Source organism: Rattus norvegicus, chromosome 20 (genome assembly GCF_021556685.1).
Source record: "Rattus norvegicus strain SHRSP/BbbUtx chromosome 20, alternate assembly SHRSP_T2T, whole genome shotgun sequence".
NCBI lineage: Eukaryota > Metazoa > Chordata > Mammalia > Rodentia > Muridae > Rattus > Rattus norvegicus.
In genome coordinates this window covers 32,605,992-32,622,182 of record NC_141553.1, presented here as the reverse complement: position 1 = coordinate 32,622,182, position 16,191 = coordinate 32,605,992, and the positions used below count along the sequence as shown (strand labels likewise).

General features: G+C 40.7%; 1 protein-coding gene across 4 annotated transcripts in view; it reads left to right on the top strand.

Moving 5' to 3' along the window:
- Ros1 (ROS proto-oncogene 1, receptor tyrosine kinase) overlaps positions 1 to 16,191 on the top strand; it is a 155,928-nt gene that overhangs the window by 60,275 nt on the left and 79,462 nt on the right. For all 4 annotated transcript variants that reach the window (XM_087596903.1, XM_087596902.1, XM_087596901.1 and 1 more), the window contains 8 exon segments: positions 209 to 421; positions 1,265 to 1,375; positions 2,431 to 2,609; positions 3,391 to 3,582; positions 6,552 to 6,652; positions 7,734 to 7,948; positions 8,388 to 8,548; positions 8,896 to 9,040. In XM_087596903.1, the coding sequence (XP_087453029.1) occupies positions 209 to 421; positions 1,265 to 1,375; positions 2,431 to 2,609; positions 3,391 to 3,582; positions 6,552 to 6,652; positions 7,734 to 7,948; positions 8,388 to 8,548; positions 8,896 to 9,040 (1,317 nt within the window).

Below are 16,191 nucleotides of genomic sequence, written 5' to 3'. Positions count from 1 at the left end.
AATACTATCTCCTTTTATAAAGCTAAGGTGAGTGGCCTTGGAGGAATGGGCATGGTTAGCACCTTTACCATCACACTGACCCAGCTAGTAGAATAAGCAGGACAACTAATGGCTCTGCATTTGAGCAAGGTTACCGACCAGTTTTTGAGACTTCCTCAGTCTGTCCTCCTGGTGTCGTTCTGGACAATGTCATTATTTAACTCTTTAGGTCCTTCCGCCTGGCAGAACTGGACTTATGAGGTCAAAGTTTCCTCCCAGGACATTCTGGAAACCACTCAAGTTTTCTTGAACATAAGCAGGACTGTGCTGAATGTACCCAAGCTGCAAAGTTCTACAAAGTACATGGTGTCTGTGCGAGCAAGTTCTCCTAAAGGCCCAGGCCCATGGTCAGAACCCTCAGTGGGTACTACCTTGGTACCAGGTAAGAAGATGTTCTGGGTCTAGGAAGCGATTCAAACAACAAATTTGAATTTTCTTGCTTCAGATATTATCAAGACATAGGAATGAGCGGTGTTGATCTCTTGAGGGTGAATTTTCTGATATCAAGGAATCAAATAAACCACCATAGATATTTGTGCTTCTTACCTGATATGCACTGAGACAGAGTTGAAGAAATCTCATGTTTCTTCCTCATCGATTTCTTCCTAGTTTATTAAGAATATTAGGTTTTGGAGAAATTGAAGGGTCTATGAGTAGCACTGAATTTCACTCTCTTGGCTGAAAGAAATGGTGTTTTATATATATATATATATATATATATACATATATATATACATACATATATATATTCATATAGACTATATTATGATGTAGTCATTATCATAATTGCTTCTGGATTCTCAGAACAAGATAATACAAAAGAGCCAGCTGTGGTGACAGTGGCATGACCACGGGTGTCTGGTATGGCATTGTGAGGTAACTCTTCTAGAGGCAGTTTGAGTGTATCTCCTTCTTTATATCACTTTTCAAATATTTATGTGAAAATCAGAATAACATTTAACAGGATAGATGAGTCTACTAAACAGATGCAATTGCTTATGGTATTTTGTAATATTTTCTCAAAATGTTGGTATTTTATGTTAAAAAACAGTATGCTTTAGTTGGCTGTCTTGGCACACAGCTTTAATCACAGCACTTGGGAAGCAGAGGCAAGCAGATCTCTATGAGTTTGATGCCAGCCTGGTACTACATAGAGAAACCCTGCCTTAAAAAAGTATGCTTTATGTCATATTTCTTATTAATTTCTTTTTATTTTACCATCTAGCCACTGAGCCACCGTTCATCATGGCTGTGAAAGAAGATGGGCTTTGGAGCAAACCACTCAGTAGTTTTGGCCCAGGAGAGTTCCTATCCTCTGACGTAGGAAACGTGTCAGGTAGACACCCTCTCTCACCCAGGTGTACATTACTACTCCTGTGCCCTGCCAGGTGACTCAGCAAAGGAAGGACACTGAGTTGGCAGCCGGTGCTGTTGTTAAGAAAGTGTCAACTCTTAGGTAGGGGTGTTATTTATCGTGTGTACTTCAGAAGGACTTTGATTGATGCTCGTGAGTTTCAACGTATCAATATTGTCCCTCAAGAGCCACCTGCCTTGTTCCGCTATGACAGCTTTTCTTAAATGATTTATTGTGGCTTTGTTACAAGACTAGAATGGGAAGATTGCATTTTGAACAGAATATTGGGAACAACTGTTAAGGAGGAGGACTCTGAGATTGGAACAGGGCACTATTGCTAGAAGTGTTCTTTCTGAAGTGGTGTGACAGTGATCTGGCCTGAAGATGACCTCGTCTATAGTTATCAACTTGTTTTACATTTTGACTTGGTCATTAAATTAACAGCAGCATTTCTGTCCAACAAGACAGCGGGACTAAGGTCAGAGTGATGATAGTCTAGAGAGTGTGACCTGGAGTTGTTTGAAACTTGATTCCCTCTCTTTGATCTTTGATGCCTCAGACAGAATAGATGGTCTCGTGGGAACTAAGAAAATGATGATTTGCTTATTTTCTATCACTGTTTTGGGAGTTAAATTAGATCACAGAGCACCTTGGACAATGTCAGACAGATACTCTGTGAGGGTTTGTTCTTCCGGGTTTGAGGGGTTGAGATTTGGAATTTATTTTACTGAAATATTCTTTTGAGGGTGTGTGAGAAAGGTTCTCACCATGAAGCCTTGGTTAGCCTGGGACATACTATATAGAGCAGGTTGGCCTCAAATATGCAGCCATCTAACTGCCTCTGCTTCTCAAGTACTGGGCACTAAGGCCTGCCTGCACCTCCACAACCAGCCCTTACTGAAATATGCTCAGCAGACCTGTAAGTTCTCTTGAATAGCTATGTCAATACTATAGTTTACAGGCATCGAGGGATTGACTTATCCCACTTCTATTAGCACACGTGGAGATAAATGATGTTTATTTGTTTTTATTTTGAGATATGGATTGGTATAACAACAGCCTCTACTACAGTGACACAAAAGGCAATGTGTATGTGCGGCCTCTGAATGGGATGGATATGTCGGAGAATTACCACATACCCAGCATTGCAGGAGCTTGTGCCTTGGCCTTTGAATGGCTGGGTCACTTTCTCTACTGGGCTGGGAAGACATATGTGGTAAGTCAGAGCCTCGCACCTTGGGTGCTCTAAAGTAAATGCTTGCCCATTTCAGTGACTTGCATGACATTGGGCCATTTCCCAGGCCTAGAATTAATATTTTAAGAATAAAAAAGTACAGGGCCTGGCATGTAATAGGTACTCAATAATTGTAAGAATTAGAATCAGAAAAATATGTCATAAAGGGGAGCAAGGAGAAGTCTCATACTCCATAAACAGTAACTCTATAAAGACTGAGAGTCTATGAAAATTCTTTTTCTCTCTTTTTCCTTTTTTGGTAGTTCATGGGGATAAAGAGAGCCTAGTGCATGCTGGGCAATGCTCTTCCACTGAACTCCATTTCCAGTCCCCAATCAAATACCAAGAATGTCACTGAGCAATGTGGTATATGACTTTCCTCTCACCTAGATCCATTCCAGAGCCAGTCCTGTATGAGATCTAGGCCAGCCATGGCTACCTAGAGAGACCATGAAAAATACAAGAAGGTATTCATAGATATTCTGACTGGATATATAAGTATGAATATCGGATGTTTTAACTCAACTTACTGCTCCTAGGAATGAAAATAAACCAGTTCTGTGGAACTATTTTGCCATGTCTGCTGGCTATCATTTCCTGAAGCTTAGTCAGTGCCACGGAATGATGATAAAAATATCTGTGGTTAAATGGGTAAATTAACATAGGGATGAGGGAGAGAATTTACTAACGATTGGGTTTCCCCGTTCACACATAATGATGCCATCTGAAAAGAGTTATCTTGCCGTACTGTCACACTTTCTAGATTCAAAGGCAGTCTGTGTTAACGGGACACACAGACATTGTGACTCACGTGAAGCTGTTGGTGAATGACATGGCCGTGGATCCAGTTGGTGGCTATCTGTACTGGACGACGCTCTACTCGGTTGAAAGCACCAGACTCAATGGAGAAAGTTCTCTTGTACTACAGGCTCAGCCCTGGCTCTCTGGAAAAAAGGTGACAAAAATAAAAGTAGGATGTAATTATTTCATGACACTAAATGGTCAGACAGTGCTGCCTCCACTTACTTTAGTTGAGGTAGAATTAGAATAAGATCACTGTTAGAATAAGATTGCTGTGTGACTGGCACTCCCCTAAACCTTATTGGGGGTCAGAACTGATTAATTACTCAATTCTGATATAATACAGGGGTTTTTGTGGTTTGCCTCATCCTGAGTGGGCCCACATTGGGCAGCTTTTTAATATTAATACATGCATACAATGCACTCTGACTCCTCCCTCATCCATTTCTCTCGCATCCCTGTTAATCCCCACTCGCTCCTACCAGTCGCTTTCTTAGGTTCACGGCTTTTGGTTTTGTTCGATGACTGATTTAGTTTAACTATGACCATTGATTGGTGTGTTCATTGGATTGGAACTATGTCTTGGAGCCACGGGGGGGTCATGAATGGCTACACAACTAAAGGCAATGCTTCTTCTCTCCCCAAATCTATAGACACAAACAGCTTAGCCGTGAGGGACAGGGCTCCCTGACTTCCTCCCCCATCCATGCCTGTAGAAGGCCACATTCTTATGTGGACTGAGGATGGGCATCCGTAACTGCTTTGAGTTCATGAGTCCAATTGCTGTGTCTCACCCAGAAGACATCGTTTGATAGCTCTTGGGTCCATCTTTCGCCTCTTGCATTCTTCCTACCTGTGTTCTGAAATGCCTGAGCCTTACAGGTTTTGTAAAGGACTGAGCAGTCATCTCTAACTCATTCTTAACGCCGTGGGCAGCCATGAGTCTGTACATTTGCGAAAAGCTTGTAGGCTTAGAATTTTCAAAACCTACTTTAATCAGGGTTCTTAAATGCTTCGACCTCCCTCCTAAACCATCTACCAGAGGTAGCAGAGAAAGAAGGCTAATAGGAAAAGGGCTTCGTTATTTATAATAGCCAGAAACTGGAAAGAACCCAGATGCCCTTCAACAGAGGAATGGATACAGAAAATGTGGTACATCTACACAATGGAATATTACTCAGCTATCAAAAACAACGAGTTTATGAAATTCGTAGGCAAATGGTTGGAACTGGAAAATATCATCCTGAGTGAGCTAACCCACTCACAGAAAGACATACATGGTATGCACTCATTGATAAGTGGCTATTAGCCCAAATGCTTGAATTACCCTAGATCCCTAGAACAAAGGAAACTCAAGACGGATGATCAAAATGTGAATGCTTCACTCCTTCTTTAAATGAGGAAAAAGAATACCCTTGGCAGGGAAGGGAGAGGCAAAGATTAAAACAGAGACTGAAGGAACACCCATTCAGAGCCTGCCCCACAGGTGGCCCATACATATACAGCCACCCAATTGGACAAGATAGATGAAGCAAAGAAGTGCAGACCGACAGGAGCCGGATGTAGATCGCTCCTGAGAGACACAGCCAGAATACAGCAAATACAGAGGCGAATGCCAGCAGCAAACCACTGAACTGAGAATAGGTCCCCCGTTGAAGGAATCAGAGAAAGAACTGGAAGAGCTTGAAGGTGCTCGAGACCCCAAAAGTACAACATTGTCAAGCAACCAGAGCTTCCAGGGACTAAGCCACTACCTAAAGACTATACATGGACTGACCCTGGACTCTGTCCCCATAGATAGCAATGAATATCCTAGTAAGAGCACCAGTGGAAGGGGAAGCCCTGGGTCCTGCTAAGACCTAACCCCCAGTGAACTAGACTATGGGGGGAGGGTGGCAATGGGGGGAGGTTTGGGAGGGGAACACCCACAAGGAAGGGGAGGGGGGAGGGTGATGTCTGTCCGGAAACCGGGAAAGGGAATAACACTTGAAATGTATATAAGAAATACTCAAGATAATAAAAAAAAAAAAAAAAAAAAGAAATCAGAGGAAAAGGGCTTCGAGTGACAGTTTGGCTTGCAGCTGTTCCAGGAATTAAACCAGCTTTTTTTTTTCCTTCCTGGTGCTCAGAGATTGGTGGTGGGGATTTTCCCACTGGCCCCAGATTGGCCCCAACTCTGACTCTTTCAATTGTTTTCACATTTTACCTAGAAATGAGATTTATATACACTTGTAATTATATATGTATTATTTATGTAATTATGAACTCTCTATGTGTATATATCTTTATGAACTGTGTCAGAATGATTTTGGATGCAATCAACAGAAAATACCTTATTTATTTTTAGTTTTTCAGAGAAGGGATCGAGTCTCACATAGCTTAGGCTAATCTTCAACTCTACGTAGCAGAGACTGTCCTTGAACTCCTGGTCTTTTGGCTCCCGCTTTCTAAGTACTACGACTACTGTCATCTGACCCTTGTGGCAAACTGGGATGATGTGGGGGAGTTTTAAAGCATCCTTGAGATTCAGTGCTACCCCCAGGGATCATAATATGATAGGATTCAACCTATTTCTATTTTCAGTATTTCAGTATTCTTAGAGAACAACTGATTTAAGCAACAACAACAGTCATTCCCCTGTGTGACTAAAGAGTGTAAAGTTACAGCTAGTTTTAGGCACGGCTTGATACAAATTCTATTTCAAACTAAGCTGCTCAGGAGTGGGTTAGGAATTGTACTCTTTGAAAGTTTTGGGGTGCTCTTCAGCAGAGAACCACACTTTGATGACCACCAGAACTAAGTGCATAAAACTGAATACCTGGTATCCCTGCCTTTTAAAGAGTTTTAGGAAGTTTAGGTATATTTCCATAAATTATATTTATATGATTTTGATATTTAGCAACAGTAAAGATCCCTGAGTTCATTATTCAAAAGATGTTAAGAAGAATTCTAAAGTCTGACCTATTCACAAAGGTATATTTTAATCTGTGTTTGATTCACTTTCTTTTTATTTTTGCAGCATGGAGGATTGAACAGATGTTTTCAAGCCTTGCTAGGCAAGAACTCTACAGTAGAGCTATGTCCTCAGGCCTGGCTCACTTTCTTGCCTTATTTTCTGTTCAGGTTATTGCTCTAACATTAGACCTCAGCGATGGGCTCCTGTACTGGCTGGTGCAGGACAATCAGTGTATTCACCTGTACACGGCTGTTCTCCGGGGATGGAGGTAAGACAATCTCTGGAAGGCTCGAAGAGAATGCCCCACCTTTCCTAATATGTCTTTTTATTTCCTGAGAACGCCCTAATGAAAGGAGACAGTCTTCACCTATACACAGAATTTTTGGTATTATGTTCATTTTTATAGACAATTAAATGAGCAGTTCAATTCTTTGTATTCAGGCTTACCTCCTGCTTAACTATCAACCTATACCGATAACAATTTCATTCATTTGCAAAGTGGCATGAGCATAATCACACGGACGTGCAGGTTTTCTTGTTGTTGGTTTTATGTGAACTGGATTTCAGGTGAGATGACTGAGTGAAGTTTCTAGGTAGATCAGAAGACTGCTCTCCTAGGCCAGTGACTATTTTGTGTATCCGTAGATTGGGGTTCTTATGGACATAAAACTGGAGCTACCCATCCTTGGTAAACTCCCACAAATTCATTGGCTATCTGCTTTTCAAACTTTCTTCAATAGATTTTCTTTAAAAAAAAAAAGAAAGAAAGAAAAAACCAAACTTATAATTGTGCCATCTCCAATGTTGGCTTACTGTAAGTCCTTGGTGACTCCAAGCCCTCTGCCTCCATTCATATGGCCTCGTTGAAGCTTTTGAACAAACAGCAAATTTTTACCATTTTTTTGTGGCTTTCTTTCTGTATGGAAACTTTCTCCTAAGGCCTGCAAGAACTTAACACTAAGTCTTTCGTCTGTAACTGCAAGAAGCATAAGAAAAGCTCCATGTAAACACTTTGGGTTGTGATGTTAGTGATACCCAAACCGTGATGATTTGTTCAAACCTGAAACTCGTGTATATTCTTGTAGTATATCCAGATATCCATATGTATGTATATATAATTATTGATCATAAAAATTTGATTTAAGTTTGGTAATTTAAGAAAAAAATTAAAAGTCAATTTAATATGAAGGTAAGTAAACATGTTGGAAGTTGTTGCAAATTTCTTTTTTGCTTATGTTCACAGACATGCATGTATTTACTTAGAAGCACATAATTTCATGAATGTTTGTATCTCCTAGTCCTCCCTCCCAGTCCAGACGCACATTCATTGGTTTTATGTTTTAACACAGTGGTGCGGATGCTACCATCACCGAGTTTGCAGCCTGGAGTACTTCTGAAATTTCCCAGAATGCACTGATGTACTACAGCGGTAGACTCTTCTGGATCAATGGCTTTAGGATCATCACAGCACAGGAAATAGGTCAGAGAACCAGCGTGTCTGTTTCTGAGCCAGGGAAATTCAATCAGTTTACGATCATACAGACATCCCTCAAGCCTCTGCCAGGTACAATATTTTATCCATACCTATTTACTTTCATGTTTCTTTTCAATAGATATTTCAATAGACACTTTCCCCTTTTCAACGTAACTCTTAAAAAATTAGTGTTTTTTAATTTGCATATAGCAAATTGAATCTTAAAACTATAGCCTGCAAAAGTTAAAAACAATTTTAAAGATACTTTAAAAGGAATGGAGACAATTGACATTTATTTGTTTGGAGACAAGGTCTTGTGTAACCAAGATTGACCTAGGAGTCATTTTGTAGCTGAGACTGTCCTTAAAGTTCTGATTTAAACTGAAATCCCTCTGCCTCCACCTTCTGGCGAGATTACAGGCATGCACAACCAAGCCTAGTTCTAAGCATCTAAGCATCAGTAGTTTCTGCTGGCTTCCCATGATTCTATGCTCAGTTTTTTGCTCTTTCTCTCCTTTTCATTTCACAGGGAACTTTTCCTCTACTCCCACGGTTATCCCAGATTCTGTTCAGGAGTCCTCATTTCGAATTGAAGGACACACTTCAAGTTTCCGAATCCTGTGGAATGAGCCCCCTGCGGTGGACTGGGGCATAGTTTTCTACAGTGTGGAATTTAGTGCTCATTCTAAGGTATGTTGCTGGTTCAGTGCTATTTCCCATAGTACCTTCCTCATCGTGTAGCCGTGTAATGTGATTTGTACACTTAGTCAGGCACACCTCTCTGGTTGTGTCGCCACAGCATGTGGTTACTAAGCTTACCCCTGAGAACACACAGGTAGCAGTCTCTGCTCTGTGCTAATTGCTGTTCTGGCTCCAGTTTAACTGGTTTATCTCAGAGCCATAAAAATGACCAAATTTGCATGTCTAAGGGTTCAAGTAGTTTAGAAGTAAATCAAAATTAAAAAAATTTTTGTTAGTTTATGAGTATATAAGTTAATAATTTTTTTCTCTAAAAATGTCTTGTGCTTATATTTTAGTTCCTGGCTATTGAACAACAGTCTTTACCTGTTTTTACTGTGGAAGGACTGGAGCCCTATGCCTTATTTAATCTTTCTGTCACTCCTTATACCTATTGGGGAAAAGGTCAAAAAACATCTCTATCATTTCGAGCGCCTGAATCAGGTAAATTAAAGAAGAAAATTAAAACAATAATAAGACACATTTTTTTTTGTTTTTTGGCCTGGTCTGGAATGGAGGGTCAATACTAGCTAAAATAACCTGCACTTTTATAAAATAAAATAAGCTTTCAGTGATTTCTTGCAGATTAGAATACTACAGCAGCTATTAACAATGCTAGCAACTCAGGGATCTGGGCAGAAACACCTGGTGTCCAGATTTGATGTTTCTTGGAAATATATTTGAAAAAAGAACACCAGCCTTATCTCACAGGTTTACATCACTTTGAAGTACACCAAGCATGCTTACAGGCACCACACTTTTATTAAAAGTTTATTGCCTGACTTCTAGTTTCTGGCTGTGCTCAGAGCTGAACTGGTCCCACACCTCCCTGTACCCAAATCCAGTGGGGGAGAGAGAGCTGGACCCTCAGAAGCTTGGATAATCCTGAGACATCAGGAGAGACCACCACTTCTGCTCACATTCCTGACCAAGAGGAATGTGCCTAGTACCCTCTATGCATTCTGGGCACAAGGACCTAGGAGCAGTCAGGGATAGGACCCTTCCAGTTTTTGTGTGCACCAAGAGCTAAAAGACAGTCGCCAGTAGCACCCAAACACTGGAGAACAGAGGTAAGACCAACTCCTCTGTGCCAAGCAACCCACCTGGAGGCTTCGGGTCACACAAACCCAGGAGCAGCTCTCTGCTCCCAGATCTGGCTGAAAGAAAACAGGTTTACAGGAGTGCTGACACACAGGCCTACAGGAGGGTCAAGCCACTGTGAGAGATGGTAAAACAAGCTAACACCAGAGACAAACTGATGAGGAAAGGCAAGCACAGGAAGCTAAGCAACAGAAACCAAGATTACTTGCCATCATCAGAGTCCAGTTCTCCCACCAAAGCAAATACTGGAGATTTAAACACACTGGAAAAGAAAGATTTGGATTTAAAATCACATCTCATGATGATGATAGAGAACTTTAAGAAGGACATAAATAACTCTCTTAAAGAAATACAGGACTATACAGGTAAACAAGTAGAAACCCTTAAAGAGGAAACACAAAAATCCCTTAAAAAATTACAGGAAAACACAACCAAACAGGCGAAGGAATTGAACAAAACCGTCCAGGATTTAAAAATGGAAATAGAAACAATATAGAAATCACAAAGGGAGACAACCCTGGAGATAAAAAACCTAGGAAAAAGATTAGGAGTCATAGATGCAAGTATTACCTACAGAATACAGGAGATAGAAGAGAGAATCTCAGGAGCAGAAGATACCATAGAAAACATTGACACAACCATCAAAGATAATGTAAAATGCAAAAAGTTCCTAACCCAAAGCATCCAGAAAATCCAGGACATGATGAGAAGATCAAACCTAAGGATAATAAGTATAGAAGAGCGTGAAGACTCCCAACATTAAAGGCCAGTAAATATCTTCAACAAAATTATAAAAGAAAACTTCTCTAACCTAAAGAGAGAGATGCCCATAAACATGCAAGAAGCCTACAGAAGCACAAGGCCCTGGGTTCGGTCCCCAGCTCCGAAAAAAAGAACAAAAAAAAAAAAAAAGAAGCCTACAGATTCTGATTTTGTTAATTTGAATACTCTCTCTGTGCCCTCTGGTTAATCTGGCTAAGGGTTTATCTATCTTGATTTTCTCATAAACATACAAGAAGCCTATATATATATATATAACATGTTTCATCCTAAAACAAAAGAATATACCTTCTTCTCAGCAGCTGATGGTACCTTCTCCAAAACTGACCATATAATTGGTCACAAAACAGGCCTCAACAGATACAAGGAGATGGAAATAATCCTATGCATCCTATCAGATCATCATGGAGTATGGCTGACCTTCAATAAAAACAATAAGGACAGAACGCCCACATATACATGAAAGTTGGACAATGCTCTACTCAATGATTATTTGGTCAAGGAAGAAATAAATAAAGAAATTAAAGGTTTTTTACAATTTAATGAAAATGAAGGTACAACATACCCAAACTTATGGGACACAATGAAAGCAGTGCTAAGAGGAAAACTCATAGCTCTGAGTGCCTGCAGAAAGAAACAGGAGAGAGCATACACTAGCAGCTTGACAGCACACCTAAAAGCTCTAGAACAAAAAGAAGCAAATTCACCTAAGAGTAATACATGGCAGGAATAATCAAACTCATGGCTGAAATCAACCAAGTAGAAACAAAAAGAACTATACAAAGAATAAACAAAACTTGGAGCTGGTTCTTTGAAAAAATCAACAAATAGATAAACCCTTAGCCAGATTAACCAGAGGGCACAGAGAGAGTATTCAAATTAACAAAATCAGAAATGAAAAGGGAGACATAACAGCAGAATCTGAGGAAATTAAAAAAATCATCAGATCCTACTATAAAAGCCTATATTCAACAAAATTGGAAAATCTGGATGAAGTGGACAATTTTCTAGACAAATACCCGGTACCAAAGTTAAATCAGGATCAGATAAACCAGCTAAAGAATCACATAACTCCTAAAGAAATAGAAGCAGTTATTTAAAGTCTCCCAACCAAAAAGAGCCCAGGTCCAGATGGGTTTAGTGCAGAATTCTATCAGACCTTCATAGAAGACCTCATACCAATAGTCTAAACTATTCCACAAAATAGAAACAGAAGGAGAACTACTCAATTTCTTTATGAAGCCACAATTACACTAATATCTAAACCACACAAAGACCCAAAAACAAAAGAGAACTTCAGACCAATTTCCCTTATGAATATTAACACAAAATTACTCAATAAAATTCTTGCAAACTGAATTCAAGAGCACATCAAAACAATCATTCATCATCATCAAGTAGGCTTCATCCCAGGCATGCAGGGATGGTTCAATATATGGAAATCCATCAACGTAATCTACTATGTAAACAAACTCAAAGAAAAAACCACATGATCGTTTCATTAGATGTTGAGAAAGCATTTGACAAAATTCAACATCCCTTCATGATAAAAGTCCTGGAAAAATCAGCAATTCAAGGCCCATACCTAAACACAGTAAAAACAGCAAACCAGTAGCCAACATTAAACAAAATTGAGAGAAAGTTGAAGCAATCCCACTAAAATCAGGAACTAGACAAGGCTGCCCACTCTCTCCCTACCTATTCAGTATAGTACTCGAAGTCCTAGCCAGAGCAATCAGACAACAAAAGGAGGTCAAGGGGATACAGATCAGAAAGGAAGAAGTCAAAATATCACTATTTGCAGATGATATGATAGTATACTTAAGTGACCCCGAAAGTTCCACCAGAGAACTACTAAGCTTGATAAATGACTTCATCAAAGTCATCAAAGTGGCTGGATATAAAATTAATTTAACCAAATCAGTAGCCTTCCTCTACTCAAAGGATAAACAGGCTGAGAATGAAACTAGGGAAATGACACCCTTCACAACAGTCACAAATAATATAAAATATCTTGGTGTGACTCTAACCAAGGAAGTGAAAGATCTCTGAAGGAACTTCAAGTCTTCAAGTCTCTGAAGAACGAAATTGAAGATTTCAGAAGATGGAAAGATCCCCCATTATCGGCGGGAGTAGTATAGTAAAAATGGCCATTTTGCCAAAAGCAATATACAGATTCAATGCATTCCCCATCAAAATTCCAATTCAATTCTTCATAGAGTCAGAAAGAGCAATGTGCAAATTCATTTGAACTAACAAAAAAACCCAGGATAGCAAAAACTATCCTCAACAATAAAAGAACTTCTGGGGAAACCACCATCCCTGATCTCAAGCAGTATTACAGAGCAATAGTGATAAAAACTGTATGGTATTGGTACAGAGACAGGCGGGTAGATCAGTGGAATAGAATTGAGGACCCAGAAATGAACCCACACACCTATGGGCACTTGATTTTTGACAAAGGAACTAAAACTATCCAGTGGACAAAAGATAGCATTTTCAACCAATGGTGCTGGTTCAACTGGAGGTCAGTAAGCAAAAGAATGCAAATTGATCCATTCTTATCCCCCTGTACAAAGCTCAAGTCCAAGTGGATCAAAGACCTCCACATAAAACCAGATACACAGCTCCAAGGTACACAAGACAGGAGCTGTAATCTTTCTATGGAAGTAAGAAAGCCCACTAGAGACTTGTATGAAAAAGCTACTGATCGCTTCTCGGCCTTTTGGCTAAGATCAAGTGTAAAGCTACTGAGTGTCAAGAACTTAACCCAGGGTTTTTATTGGAATTTTGTCAATCTCATTGAATTAATTTTTTGCAAATATTGGTTAGTGATTGTATCATATTAATTTAACTTCTATAAACTTCCGATAGAGGATCTAGCGAGTAGTAGGAGCACAGTAGAAAGAGACATTCACTCAGGTGTGAACTTTTTTTTTTAAGAAAAAAATAAACTTTAGTTTGTATTTTATGAAAATTGGACCTTGTTAAAATTTGACTTTTTTAATAAGTTGAATTTTATTAAAATTTAAAATCTGCTCTGTGAAGACATTGTTAACAGAATGGAAAACTAAAGCCATAGACTGGGAGGAAAATATTTGCAAATTCCATTTCTGATAAAAGACTTGTAACCAAAATATATGAAAACCTCCTCAAACTCAGCATTAAGAAAGCAAACAGCCCAATTAAAAAATGGGCAAAATCAGGTGTGAACTTTTAATGGTAGGATTTAGCCAATAATATTTACCAATGAATCTCATGATAGCATCGTAGTGGAAAATGGGCAATGTTCTGCCCCAGGTAGCATTTGAATCAGGATAGGCTTTAACATTGTCTTGGGTTTCCAGGTTTGATAGTGCGGTTCTGTGGAAATGAACTTGATTTTATCCCAGAGTGGGTCCCCAAGGGGCCTATCACATCTGACGGATATTGAGAGTAGTAAGGAAGAATAATGGGATTTGGTCCATACTGCAGTATAATTGCAACACAGCAAACAAGTATTCAGGCTCACTGATTTTTTTTTTGTTCCCCTCCCAACCCTCCCCCCACTGCCGCCCTCCCCCAACCAGTCCAGTCCACTGGGGGTTCAGTCCCAGCAGGACCCAGGGCCTCCCCCTCCACTGGTGCTCCCACTAGGACACTCACCGCCACCCATGAAGTCAGAGTCCAGGGCCAGTCCATGCACAGTCTCCAGGTAGTGGCCTAGTCCCTGGAAGCCCCGGCCGCCCATGTGTGCCGCATCGTCGCACACATGGGGTCCCGAGCCCCCCAAGCTCCTCCAGCTCCCCCTCTGATTCCCTCAACGGGGGCCCCACTCCCAGTCCAGTGGCCCGCTGCTGGCACCCGCCTCCGCATTCGCTGCACTCCGGCTGCGCCCCCCAGGAGCGATCCACATCCGGCTCCCGCCGGCCTGCACCTCCCTGCCCCATCCATCCCGTCCAATTGGGTGGCTGTACATGCATGGGCCACATGTGGGGCAGGCTCCGAATGGGCGTCCCCTCAGTCTCTGCTCCAATCTTTGCCTCTCTCTTCCCTGCCAAGGGTATTCTTGTTCCCCTTTTAAAGAAGGAGTGAAGCATTCACATTTTGATTATCCGTCTTGAGTTTCATTTGTTCTAGGCATCTAGGGTAATTCAAGCATTTGGGCTAATAGCCACTTATCAATGAGTGCATACCATGTATGTCTTTCTGTGATTGGGTTAGCTCACTCAGGATGATGTTTTCCAGTTCCAACCATTTCAGGCTCACTGATCTTTATTAAGCACTTAGTATATATTGTTTCAATACTAGATTTGGAGAGACTCTTAAGTAAGGAATAAGCATAGCTCATTTTTATGGAGACCATAGAACAGTGTGGAAATGAATATATATGCTTCTAGTATAATAGAAACGAGGCCATGATAACCTAATTGAGAAGCATGGCCTGTAGCAGTCAGATAATGCTATAAAATCTACAACTTTGTCAACCCACCTCAAGTATTCCTTGAAGAGGGAGATGTACATGAATTGCTGTGGTTGCAAAGCCTTTCAGTGCAGAAACTAGCTGGATTGTGAGAGAAGAGATAGGTTTTACTGTTGGTTCATTACCCATAGGCAGGTATAGCCCTGAATCTGAGAGCTTTATGTCCTGATCCATGGGCACCAGAAAGAGAGAGAGAGAGAGAGAGAGAGAGAGAGAGAGAGAGAGAGAGAGAGAGAGAGAGATGGATAGACAGAGAGAGAAGGAGGAGGAGGAGGAAAAGGAGGAGGAGAGGAAGGGAGAGGGGAAAGAGGTATGGGGGGAGGGCTGCCATGAGCTTTTGAAACCTGAAAGGCCATCACTCCAAGTGACACCCTTTCTTCAACAAGGTCACATAGGCTCTAACAAGGCCACATCTCCTAATTCTACTAAGCATTCAAATTTATAAGCTTATCTGGGCTATTATTATCCAAACTCCCTCAAGGTATCATACAATGAGAGGCAAACAGTGTAAAAGGAACTGTAGATAGAATAGAGGTGTGAGTGACGGACATTAGGAATCAATGAGACCAGAAACAGAAGGTGTGAGACCTTGCTCAGGACTTTCATGACAGAAGAGGGATATGTGGAGTAGAAAGACCTGGGAATGCATGGCTTGGTTCAACTTTAGCATAACTGAGGGTGGAATGCCCAAGCTGTACTCTTGGGATATCTATCAGCCATTTCCACCATTTTCTGCTTCCTTCAGGGTTTAGCATGATAAAGGTCAGAAGCCATATATGCTGTAGTTTACCTCCTGAACTGGGTGAAGGGAAGTTATAATCATTGCCTCCTAATAATTAACATCAGTTAAGCCACTCTATCAGGATGAGAGTGGATGTTATACTTTCTTAGGGATAACCAGTCACCTTTCATCTGTTTGGGGCACAGATGAGAAAGATGAGCTTGAATAGCAGTAAGAGGACATGGGGTAGGGTGTAAGGACATCTTTGGATAGGATGTAAGGACATTGTTGGATAGGATGTAAGAACATCAAAAAGACTTGTTAAAATATCAAGATGGGCTTCTAAAGAAAACTGTAGATTATTACTCTAAGTAGAGCCTTAAGAATGAGAGCAATCAACTTTACTTGGATCCACATTGCTACCATAGAAGTAGAAACTGGACCAGGGTTATATGGCCTATCATTGCCTAGTCATGCAGCCTTGGGACTTAGCTGACAGACCCAGGGATTAGGCGACAATGAGTACAAAAC